At 30.3% G+C, this 13375-nt stretch overlaps 1 protein-coding gene across 6 annotated transcripts in view; it reads left to right on the top strand.

Annotated features, from left to right (window-relative positions):
* The window catches only part of LOC143073033 (myoferlin-like), a 92155-nt gene that overhangs the window by 34588 nt on the left and 44192 nt on the right, over positions 1-13375 (top strand). For 5 of the 6 annotated variants that reach the window (XM_076248261.1, XM_076248260.1, XM_076248264.1 and 2 more), the window contains exons 15-27: positions 2015-2091; positions 4611-4711; positions 5000-5213; positions 6714-6916; positions 7073-7179; positions 7585-7780; positions 8150-8302; positions 8643-8786; positions 9372-9458; positions 9807-9886; positions 10418-10532; positions 12234-12336; positions 12791-12921. In XM_076248261.1, coding sequence (XP_076104376.1) covers positions 2015-2091; positions 4611-4711; positions 5000-5213; positions 6714-6916; positions 7073-7179; positions 7585-7780; positions 8150-8302; positions 8643-8786; positions 9372-9458; positions 9807-9886; positions 10418-10532; positions 12234-12336; positions 12791-12921 — 1711 coding nt within the window. Of the gene's footprint in view, positions 1-993; positions 1071-2014; positions 2092-4610; positions 4712-4999; positions 5214-6713; positions 6917-7072; positions 7180-7584; positions 7781-8149; positions 8303-8642; positions 8787-9371; positions 9459-9806; positions 9887-10417; positions 10533-12233; positions 12337-12790; positions 12922-13375 lie in introns of all 6 variants that reach the window. The other variant, XM_076248265.1, reaches the window with a different exon arrangement.

The raw sequence follows: 13375 nt of genomic DNA, 5'->3' as shown, positions 1-13375 counted from the left end.
ACAGTTTAAGCTTTGCTATGTAGTTCAAGATTATGATCTTCTTGGATTTTTTAGTAGTTTATAAGTAGTGTTTTTTCATCAGCTTTTATTTAGAAATTTAAAAATCTTTTTTATTTACTTTTGAAGTAGTTTAAAAAATGTAGCAATGTGAAATAACATAGATTCTGGCACTGATGGGTTGTTAAACAGTACTTTATTGCTTGAAAAAATGAAATTTTCTAATATGAAATGCAGGGCATGGGAAATGTTTTAAATATTTAAAATTTAAATGTCAGTGAGGAACATATATATCTCATGAAAATTATTATACGATATGGAATCAACTTTTATCTTTCTTTTTCAATGATATGCTAATAAGTTGGTTCCTTTCTGTGAAATTTCAAACATCCAAACCACAAATAGATGAACAAAAAGACTATTTTCAGATAAGGTAACAAAAATAAATCATTTAATTAAAAACTTCTGTTTGTTGCCGACTGTTTGCTGATATAAGGATTTTGTATACACTTTCGTAGGATTTCTTTTCTACATAGTTTTGCTATATCTATAACAGCTGCTGCAAAGGTGCTTTTGTCATTTCAAAATGAAGTAATATATTTCACAGCATTAAATGTTAGTAATGAACTGGCTTTTATATTTCATTGACGTCTAAAAATGAAATTATGTAAGCTTTTATTCAACCGATTATTTCAGTTAAAAGTGGTTTTAGTAGAAGCTTTGAACAACTGCTCTCTGCTTGATTTTTTTTAAAGTTTAAATATCAATACCACTACTGTGATTTAACATGAACTAGATAAATATTATTATAATATTTTCTTACAAATTACTAAATGTATCAGAGTCTGCAGTTCAACATCTGCCAATGCTTGTATTTATTTATTTATAGTTAGACATATTTTAAATTATTTTTCTCGTTTTGAAACCTATTTTGCCAAGAACAACTCCCTAAAACCTGATATTTCTGTTAGTTAAAATTTTGCCGATTTGCTTTAGGGATCGTATTAGCGAGGATGATCCTATCTCATCTGCCAGACTTGAGATACCAACGATATCTGTTGCTGGGGAAACTGGTTGGTTAAATCACTTATAATTCATGCATGTTTTCTGTCGTTTATTTTTAATTATTTTCTGTTCAGTTTCTTAGATCCAAAGGGGAGACAATAATACATAAAAAAAGTAATTTACAGTCTGCACCAAAAACTTTTTCAACTACTGGTCTGAAGACCAATATTCAGGCATTTTTCTTATTTGTCTAAACAAAGTTTTGCATAAAACTCACTAGTCCGAATGAAATTTTACTAGTCTGGGGCATCAGACTAGTGGCTAATTGTGCAGACTGGATAAATAATTTTGAACTTGCTTGCTGTAAGCTTCAATTTTCAATTAGAAATAAATATAAAATATTTTAATAAGTTACATGTAAAAAAAAGAAAGAATTTTGTATAAAATCTGTCACCAGATAGTTAGATAGGTTTTAAATGAAACCTTTTCTCAGTTAGGAAAATTATCTGAATGAACATGTAGTTTTAATATAAATTTTTATGTAAATGTTTTATACTTTTGGATCTAAACTATTTTAATGGTTATTGCTGTAGTCCACAAGCTTCTGCACCACTGATAACACATACTTTTATCCAGACAACAATTATACAATCCATATCATTATAACACAGAAGGTAGGTCTAGCATCATAGTGTTGTTTACAAAATAACAAGATGTTTGGCATGTTTATTTGAAAAGAAATGTGGCAAAGGTATATTTATTGATAGTTTCAACTACTTTGGAAACTTTTTACATAGAAAAGAATCAGGTGAAATTTTGATTTTTAAGATTTTTTAAATGCATTAGATGTGATCTTTTAATAAACCATCAACCCACAAAAAATACATTTCCTATCAATTATTTTGTAAACAATACTTGTGATCTGGATATTTAGTATTCTTATCGTCAATTATGAATTAATGTATAGTTATATATGTTTATTAATATTATATTTGACTTAAAATTTCTGCAGGGATCGTGTGACAGAGGATGATATCATCGGAACCTATGCGCTACCATTATCACTTCTCTCTTCACCGGGTGGCGAGGGTACCATGTTTTTTTTTAGTTTCTCTTAGAATGTTTCACTATTAATCTGTGCACTGGTATTTTGCTACTTGAATGCTTATCAATGACAAATTTCTATAATGAAATCTTACTGAGCAAAACTGTAAAGAGTTTTTATAAATCACCTGTTGTTTTTAGGTTTTTAAACATGTATACCTCCATTTGGTCCTTACCTCAAATAACTTATATTTTATTTTTTTTTTTTTTTTTTTCCCCTAATAGTATGTCATATCTATATCACAAACAAAGGAATATATATATATTAATGAAATTCATATTTTTAATTTGCTATTAAAAATTTAAGTATCTGCCATTACTAAAATGTATTATGCTGTAAGATTTTCATCTCTTACTTTACTTATATTCTGCTTTTTATATATCTAGTAATTGTGTGTGGCTTCTTAGAAGTGAAGAATTGTGCATTTTACATACATTTATGTTCCTTATTTTCATGATTCTGAAAGTTTTTTGGCGAGAGTTGTCTCTCTTTATAGTTAGTGTGTTTATTTTTTTCTGTAATGTCAAATGAATTGAGATTTGAGAAATATTATGAAAAATAATATAAAGAAATGTACATGTTACATGAAATTTTATACCAAAAAGGAAACCAACTCTTCCTGAAATTGAATTATGAAAAAAACAATATGTAGAATGTCAAAATACACAGAAATGAAATTGTCTTTGGAACATGTATAAGGTTATATTATGCATACATAAAAGACAAAATAGTTTATCATATATATGGAACATAGCTACTGTTTAAAATTTGGTAATAGCAAAAATGCATGAATATGTAAATCCATTTGATTGTTTAATAAATATGAATGAGTAAATATAACATTACCATGGTTAAAGTGGCCTTTTTTTATTATGAAGGTTATTTTATATTTTAGTATGATTTTACCGAAATGGAGCATGTTTTCAATTATTTCCTACAAGGGTAGTTTGACATAAACAATTTGTATTAAGATGTTTCTACTATTCAACTAAGCGCTGTTTGATCCTGTTTACTTTTTCAAATATAGAATATTATTTCAAAATATTAGGATTTTGTCATTGATTTAGTATATTTAAAAATTTGGTGTGGACGTTGGGCTTAGGTTTGAAAATAATTTAATATCACAGATGATACATGTGTTAATATGTTGTCTACTTTATTAATTCCCCAGAACTAGTGTGGTATTTCTTTATACTAACCCAAAACGAATATTAGAAATCACTCTCCTTATCTGTCTTGATGTTAAATATTAGATGTTCTTTTTAACATGACATATTTTATCAGGTCTTTGTGATATTATCAGATTATCTTTTTTTTTCCATTGGGTCCATCAGATTGATAATTTGCATTGAAAGTTTAGGATAAATAGTCTTAAACCTTGAAGTAAGAGTTCTGAGTTCAATAGTTCTGAATAAGTCATGTATTGTGAGCTAATTTCTTCCCCCAAGATACTACATCTTTACTGAGTGCTCAGATTTAGTTGGTGTTGCATTTGATAAAAAATATACACTGAAATTCTTGCAAATGAAGGCATGAAAAAAAAGATCTTCAGCAAATATAATGATCATTTCTACTGCTGATTCTAAGTTTAGGAATCTATTTAATATACAATGTAATAAATAACTTCAACTTGCTGATCTGTCTGCATTGTTCTCTTATATTGCATCTTATATTCACTAAAATATGCATACTTTTTCAACTAGAAGTTAAATGATAATCATTTTATATGACAAAGTTATTTTTGTGTTTTTATTTCTTTTAAATCGGATGACTTTATGAATTCTGCCTAAGCAATATTGTTTCATCAATTGGAAAGTTTCAAATGGGGCTTGATTATAGACCATTTGCAAGATTAGGTAAAGCAATAATAGTTTCTGGTTTCATTCTAATGATAATGCCCCTCCTCCCTAAACCATTTCAACCACCTAAAAAATTATTATTTTCTAGTTTTTCCTTAATTTTGGTTTTTATAGCCTTTTCTGTTTGGTGTTGAGAATTTAGATTATGGTATCATCTTTATATTCAGTCCGTCATGAGTTTGGTATCACTGTTTTATTTATTGTTATCCCACCTGTCGCTCTTTAATTGGGCATAAACAAGATGGTATGGCTTAAGTGAACGGAGAGGATGAGAACATGATTTTACTAATATCACAGCATAATAACTTTCTGTTGTAGCTACTAACAAATATATATGTGTGGTACTATACTAGTCCATAAAGGATGAAAAACAATACTTTATATATTCTTGACAAAACTTTATGACAATAAGTGTAATATATCTTCAACTTTTATAGCTTTATTAACAATTATGCATTTGGAATATAAAGTATTTCTTTAAAAAATATATTGCTATTTAACCTTTTTAATTGTAATTTGATTTAAATAAAAAAAAAAAAATGAAAGGAAAGTTGAACTTCAAAATGATATGCAAAGTAATAAAATGAACTTGAATTTGAATTTGATATATAAACAATATGATCAAGCTATTCTGTATATTTTAGGCTTCCTACCAACATTTGGACCATGTTATGTTAATTTTTATGGATCAACCAGAGAATTCTCAGAACTTCCTAATGACTATGAAGATCTTAACTCGGGAAAGGTTTGTGTAAAAAAAGATATTATGATACATGTGATTAAGCATGTGAGTGACATATTCATATATACAAGTCATAATATCTGATATAAGTGATACAATGAAATTACAAATGTATTATAAATTGAATCTAAGACTGATTTTTTTTTAGCAGGATTGAATCCAAAATCCTAAACTTAAACCTGGTTTCATTTAATTTTACCAGTATTTCATTTCTTTTTGCACATAAGCACAGAGATTAGTTAGAATTGAGTATGATCAGAAAAGTTTTGAATTGACATGTTTTGTTTTCAGGGAGAAGGTGTGGCATACAGAGGAAGAGCTTTAGTAGAACTGGCCACAACATTGGGTCAGATGCCAGATCAAAATGTTACAGATATAGAAAGTGACAATGTGTTAAGAGTACAGAAATTCATGAGGAGGAGGAAGTTTAAATTACATGCTGCCTTCCTTAATGCTACTATGGTATCAGCTATAGATGCTCCTGTCGAGTTTGAACTTAGCATAGGTAAGACAGAACAAATTTACCAAATAAAAGACAAAAGTTAATGCTACTATGGTATCAGCTATAGATGCTTCTGTCGAGTTTGAACTTAGTATAGGTAAGACCAAATAAATTTAAAAAAAATAATGCTATTTTGAAAATAGCTATCCATGGTCCTATCAAGTAGAGGACAATCCAATTTCTTTTCAAATTCTTAATCATTTTAATTGTCATTATTAAGCATTTTTTATTAAATCAAGCATTATCTGATGAATATCAAAATCAAAAATTTACTAAGAGAAAAAGAGTATCAATTTATAAACTAATAGTAATGATATATAACTTTTTGAAGTAAAATGCAAACAGTATCAATAGTACACCAGTGGAGGGGGCATTAAGTTATCCATATGTACATCAAGCTGTCTACGTCTGTACATCCTTCCATATGTCCCAAATTTGGTTTCCATTCTCTAACTTTAGTTAGCTTCAACCAAATGAAACCTGTACATAATAAAATTGAGAATGGAAATGGGGAATGTGTCAAAGAGACAACAACCCGACCATAGAAAAAACAACAGCAGAAGGTCACCAACAGGTCTTCAATGTAGCGAGAAATTCCTGCACCCGTAGGCGTCCCTCAGCTGGCCCATAAACAAATATATACTAGTTTAGTGATAATAAACGCCATACTAATTTCCAAATTGTACACAAGAAACTAAAATTAAAATAATACAAGACTAACAAAGGCCAGAGGCTCCTGACTTGGGACAGGCGCAAATACCTATTTCCACTAAACACAGATTGAGTTTGAATTTTGGTGGCTGCACTGTAACCATTCTGGAGTTATGCTCCTTTACAAATGGAAAAATAGCAAAAAAAGTTTGTTTCTCTAACTGAAGCATGCCTCAACAAAATGTTATGAATCTTTTACACAATATTTATTCTAACAAAACTCAGATCAAGTACAAAATTTGTGTCACTTTTCAGTGATATTGTTTGCTTTAAATTACTGGAGAATAAAGGCTTTTTCCCCTGGAGAAGAATCCCAATTTTAAATAAAAATGGCTTAAAATTATTCCCAAAAAGACAACTTTTTTCCCAAACAGTGCAGTCTCAGAAGTAATTGTGCATGAATACAAACTGAAAAACACTGATTTAAACATTTTTCATGCCTAAAATGACTATATGTGAAGATTTGAGGGTCTATTTATGTATCATCACTGACAATGAGGGGTCTTATTTGATATGAGGGTTTACCTCTTGAAAGGGGGTCTGCAAATTGAAGATCCAGCCAAATTCATGGTTAATAATAAATTTCCCAATTTGATAAATATGACGCATTCCCAATAAGAAAGGGTAAAGGTAGTTTTGAAAAAAGCCAACAATATCACTGCTTTTAGTGTTCTTCAGTTATGTCCCTTTTTCACTTTATATGATATGCAAGTGGGGGCTTCATCTGTGTCCCATGGACACATTTTCCATTTATTTTGTTTTGTGTTTCTGTAAATCTATTCTGTTTAACAGGTAACTATGGCAACAAACTTGATGATAATGTGCCACCATGTTCTTCTACAACTCAGCCAACAAATGCAGTATTTGATGGATGCCATTATTACTATCTGCCATGGGGAGGAACTAAGCCGTGTGTGGTGGTGGACTGCTCATGGGAGGATATTAGTTTCAGATTGGAAACTCTCAATTTACTTCTTACCATTGTCGATAATCTGGTATGTTTTAATGATTTTATTCTATGCTAAAAATATAATTACTGGGGATTCATTTATTTTTTGTTGGTCTCAATTTTTATCGTTTGAGGAAAAGTTAAGTTTGAGTTGATATTTCATTTTGTGATTTTGACAAAGTTCGTTTCTGTTTTATTTTAGGAGGGAAATATAGAACAAGTAAAAATAGGAACCAAAGCCAAATTACCAACCCCAGAACTGGCTCAGTTGTTAATGTCATTGTTAGAACAACTTGTCAACGACTGCAGGTTTGTAACTAAATACCAAGTACTACTGCTAGTTTGAGTAGTGGCATGAATTTTGTTAGATTTGTTAGATTCCATATATAAAGATTGAAGAAATATTCTTGTACTGTCATCCATTGCCAAAATAATAGGATTTTGTAACAAGAAACCTGTTAAGTGCAAATTCATTGTGATATAGAATGAAATAATATGAATTATAATACAATTTATTATTGCCAAAAAAAAAAACCTAACTGAAAACACATCCAATATTTAAACCTCACATCTTAATTTATGATGGTTATATTTATGATAACATGTAACAGAATTGCAATTTTGATGTTTGTCACTAATTACCTCAATAAAAACACAACCAGAATCTGTCAAATAAACAAGATTGTAAAAAAATATTGTGTTCTTTTTTAATAGGAAGCAGGTCGCTTTACCACAACAAGGTCGACATGTGGAGAATAATTTAGACAAATTGTTACGTACTTATCGTAAAGAGGAGTTACAGTATATAATAGAAGAGGCCAGCAATCTGAGAGAAAATGCAACAGACATCAATGAAGCCATATCTGAAGTGGAAGGAATATTGCAGCGGCTCAAGAATTTAGCACAAGAGGTAAGAGATTTTATAAATTCATTTTTGAAGAATTGATTACTTTAAGAGAGTCAAATCCCTTATGCATTCTAAAATTTACGAAAAAAAGTAAAAATTGGATGACTATTAATCCAAATTGTCAGTAAAAAAATCATAAAAGTTTATGATTCCAGGAAAGTTTACTATCACATTAAATATTGACTGATACAAATGCTTACTTACTAATGTTTCTTATGAGTTTGTGTGTAAGTTTTTATTTATTTGATTGCAGTTATTACAATTCTTGTTTGAATTTCATATAAACTTATACATATGCTCAGTTACTAAATGTTCCTATAGAGACTTGCATGTATTTAATAATAGTTATCACAATTCTTGTTTGAATTTCAGCCTCAGAATAGCATGCCAGATGTGATACTATGGATGATTAGTGGTGACAAGAGGATAGCTTACTATAGAATACCAGCCAATGAAGTCTTATATTCCTCACATCCAGATTATATTGGCAGAAAATGTGGAAAAATACAGTCAATTCAAATGAAGGTAGAATAATACATATAACTCTTGTGTTATGAATATTTTAAAACTTATTTTTATAAATACAACAGGAAATTGAGGAAAAAGAGTGCTAATAGTTATCAAAAGTACCAGGATTATAATTTAGTACGCCAGACGCGCGTTTCGTCTACATAAGACTCGTCAGTATATAATTATATCTCTTAATTTTGGAATGGTCCTTTATATTGGGATATGAGGATAGTATTAATAGATATTTTTTATCTTCAAGAAATTAAGTGCAGGTCGTTTTATATTTTGTTATTAAATATTTTGTTTACTGTAAAGATAACGAATGTCTCATTTATCTTTTATCTTTTAATTTTAGTACCCTGGACGTTTGGGTGATGAAAACAAGAAACCTGAAGTTCCTGCTCTTGTCCGATGTAAGATCTGGCTCGGTCTAGTCAATGAAGAGCAAGAATGGCATAAAATGCAAACAGAAGGAGAACTAGCTGTATATGCTGAAACTGTAAGTAATAAGTAATATTAGAGATTGGAATCCTGTATGTTATTTGTGTTTTTTAATAGTCAAAAATTAAAAATTTTATATTTATAGAAGTTTTTAAATGATTTTGTGTCACCTGGTGTTACCTGCTGTCACATTCATTATGTGAAGAAAAAAAATTGTTACTTACATTTCATAGATTGACACTTATATTTGGACCTTGTAATTCTCAATATTTACTATAATAATAGCTTTTTATTTTAACACTCTGTGTTATATAGTTAAAAGAACAAGTTTAGAAATTGTCTGATGTTTTGATAGCTGAATAATATTATTTGACATTATTGTATTGCCAACTGAATTTTCTTGGGCTCCTTTGTTCCTTGTAGTTTTTATTTCATTTTTATTTGGTGAATCTAAAAAAAAAATTTAGTAATGCATGAAGAATTATCTCAAATTACCAATAAAAAATTACATTGAAATTGCAATATATGAGACAGGTATGTATATTTGAAAAAAGAATATTATAATATAGAAGAGTTTGAGTTTTTTTAAATTGGAAATAACAAATTCAGCTCAGTTTATAATTGAAATGTTGTATAATTATAGTATGAAAATCAGCTCTCATTACCAATTGTTGGATGGACAAGCAAGGGACCATTAAACAGACCAAAGTGGTCAGACAGTCAGGGAAAAGTAAGTTTTTTAATGTTGTTGAAAAAAATGGTTGAGATTACAAACAAAAGGAAACATACATGTATGTCTTGAAATAATTATTTCTATGAATATTATTTAGAGTAAATATACTAGATTTAAGAACGGAGTTCTTTTTCAGAAATATGAAACTTTTTGAAGAAGTGAACTTGTGAAGATTACCTATTTGATTATAATTATCAAAGAAATCTATCAAAAACAATTCATTCAATAGGGATTGGTTCCTTAACTCAATGCAATTTGTTATTATTATGTACTAAAGTATAATTATATTTATTATGTCCACAAAAGTATGAAACAAGATATTTATTTAGATTATTCTATTTATAGGTTAAATCTCCCAAAGATAAGTTTGATCCACCACCTGGATGGAGATGGGACAGTGAATGGTATATCAGTCCAGAATTAAGGTAAATTTAATCACATTCATCAAATTACAAGTTCAAACACTGGTTTTGCAAAGTCTTCATAGATTGTTGTATGATGTCAGGATGTTAAATGTCATAGACTCCAAAATAGCGATTAGAAAATTATAAGTCAAATTTTGTGAAAAAATTCACATGAATTTCATGTTAATCGAGCTTATACCAAAATTCACGTGAAATATTTCACACGTATTTCACGCAAAATACTGATTTCTGTGAAATATGTCATGTTAATTAATCTTTCACTTGAAATTCACGTAAAATTCACATAAAACTCATGTGAAATTCACGTAAAATTCACAAAAAAATCATTTGAAATTCATGTGAAATTTGGCTGTGTAGTGTGCAATTATTTAAAAGATGGTCTTTATATTCATTCAGATGGCCAATTACTTAACTACATTCCATCTGTAACTTGAAAAAAATCTCTTATTATGTTTAAAATAACTCTTTGCATTTAAAAAAATTAAAGATATTAAACTACATGATGTTTTATTAGATGAATTTGTTTTGAAGTATGTTGTATGACAAAGATGCTGGACATAAAACATTCATGGAGGATGTTTATGAAGTACAATCTCGAATGCCAGGAACTCGCTGGGTAGAGGCTTCTAGACCATGGACAGATGTGGTAAGTAGCATGTACAATCTTGAATGCCAGGAACTCGCTGGGTAGAGACTTCTAGATCATGGACAGATGTGGTAAGTAGCATGTAGAATCTCAAATGCCAGGAACTTGCTGGGTAGAGGCTTCTAGACCATGGACAGATGTGGTAAGTAGCATGTACAATCTTGAATGCCAGGAACTTGCTGGTTAGAGGCTTCTAGACCATGGACAGATGTGGTAAGTAGCATGTATAATCTCGAATGCCAGGAACTCGCTGAGTAGAGGCTCTAGACCATAGACTGATGTGGTAAGTAGCATAGAGAACAAAGTCTTGCAATCTTTAATTTTTTATAAATATTTTGCTACCAATACTCTTCAGTTTTGATAGATGGTTTTTGTCGAGCCTGCAACTTTTGTTGCAGAAAGCTCGACATAGGGATAGTGATCCGGCGGCGGCGGTGTCAGCTCACTTCTTAAAAGCTTTATATTTTAGAAGGTGGAAGACCTGGATGCTTCGTACTTTGTATATAGATACTTCATGTTACGAAGTTTCCGTCAGTCACATGTCCAATGTCCTTGACCTCATTTTCATGGTTCAGTGACCACTTGAAAAAAAAGTTTAAATTTTTTGTAATGTTGAATTCTCTCTTATTATAAGTAATAGGATAACTATATTTGATATGTGCGTACCTTGCAAGGTCCTCATGTCTGTCAGACAGTTTTCACATGACCTCGACCTCATTTCATGGATCAGTGAACAAGGTTAAGTTTTGGTGGTCAAGTCCATATCTCAGATACTATAAGCAATAGGGCTAGTATATTCGGTGTATGGAAGGACTGTAAGGTGTACATGTCCAACTGGCAGGTGTCATCTGACCTTGACCTCATTTTCATGGTTCAGTGGTTTTAGTTAAATTTTTGTGTTTTGGTCTGTTTTTCTCATACTATATGCAATAGATCTACTATATTTGTTGTTTGGAATGATTGTAAGGTGTACATGTCTAGCGGGCAGATGTCATGTGACCTTGACCTCATATTTATGGTTCAGTGGTCAAAGTTAAGTTTTTGAGTTTTGGTCTTTTTATCTAATACTATATGCCATAGGTCAACTATATTTGGTGTATGGAAATATTTTATGATCTTTATTCTCAGTAGCGCAGGTTTTATTTGACCGTGACCTCATTTTTACGGTTCATTGCACAGTGTTAAGTTTTTGTGTTTTGGTCTATTTTTCTTAAACTTTAAGTAATGGGTCAACTAAATATGTTTTATAGAAGCATTGTTAGCTGTACATGTCTGCCTGGCATGGTTTATCTGACCTTGACCTCATTTTCAAGGTTCATTGGTCTTTGTTTAGTTATCTTGGTTAAAGTTAAGTTTATGTGACAGTTGTAATAAAGCTTAGCTTTATACTTTGGACTATCAACATAATATCAATGATTAGTATAGAAGGCAAGACATTTCAGTGTGTGCACTATTGTTTGATATTGGGGTTATTTAATATCAAGATGACACTAACAATGCAATATTCAAGCCAAAAAAATGTTTAACAACAAAAGAAATTGTAGCCTGAAAAAGAAAATATACAGTAACACAAATAGGACTTTTACATGAGTTATATTGCTTGAAGACATCTGCAGTTTCTGATTTTGTGCCTAGACAAATTATTGTAATTTTCGTACAGAACTTCCCATCATGCTCTCATTTAAATTTATTGTTTTACAGAAAGGTGACCCCCTTGCCAGTAGAACAGAGATCCAGTTACCTGTAGGTTGGACCTGGGAAGATGAATGGGATATAGATCTTAGTAGAGCTGTGGATGAAGATGGTAAACAATAATACAGTAGTCTCCCTTTGCTATGACCTACATCCCCAAACCCTATGTAATTTTAATAGGACATTAACCAGGAACTTTTTTGTAGGTAAAATCACCCCTCCAAAAACAACCACTTTCCAAATGTGACCCTTACGAAATTTTGGTTTCAGAAAATTAAAAATACTCCTGAATAACAACCATCAGATTATTTAAGACATCTAATCGAACCATAAAAAGATACTATTTATGTACTTTATCGCCTAATCAAAACAGGTTAAAATATTTATTATAAACTATGCATGTCAATGTAATTCAGTATAAACTAATAAATTTACACGGAGGTTCATGTTATGGTTATAATATATAATGTTTTCCTCAATTAGTTTTCAAGCCAATGAAATATCTTATGTGTAAATGCAAATATGTAAATAATAAAGGTGTTAGAATTCTACGTTTGGTATTACAGGTTTTGAATACTGTGTAGAAGCTACTATTGGTGGGTATGGGCCTGTAGAAAAAACCTACCATTTGTGTCGGAGGAGACGTTGGGTTCGTAACAGACGTCTGGTTGACTCAACAAAACAAAAGAAACATGATGTAAGTGAATTTTCCCATATGATATAGTCACAAGCAAATTATGTTGGTGCTCAAGAATGACTTTCCATTTTAAAAATCCATGATCCCTTTATTCAATCCCACTTCCTGTTTTGAAATCTCATTAGTAAGGGTCAAGTCTTATTGTTAATGACCTGATTTTAACCATTATAATTTTGTCAGTATAAATTAAAGATTGTTTTTCCTTCTGCAGGCTATCTTTCATTACAGGTTTACTGAGTTTTATTGACCTTATATAGTCTAGGGTAACATTGATGCATTTGTTTAAAGGAATTGTAGCCCTCATGTATATTTTAGTTACTTAAAGCTAGTTCAAATCCTGATTTAAATTGATAAATAAACCAAAACTAAAAATATTAGAAAAAAAAATAATGCACACATGTACACAATATGTTTAAATTCACGACAAAGTAATATGAAATAATTATATGGCTGA

This window comes from Mytilus galloprovincialis, chromosome 4 (genome assembly GCF_965363235.1).
Source record: "Mytilus galloprovincialis chromosome 4, xbMytGall1.hap1.1, whole genome shotgun sequence".
Lineage (NCBI taxonomy): Eukaryota > Metazoa > Mollusca > Bivalvia > Mytilida > Mytilidae > Mytilus > Mytilus galloprovincialis.
The sequence above is the reverse complement of the archived record's forward strand: the minus strand, read 5'-3'. Positions and strand labels throughout refer to the sequence as shown.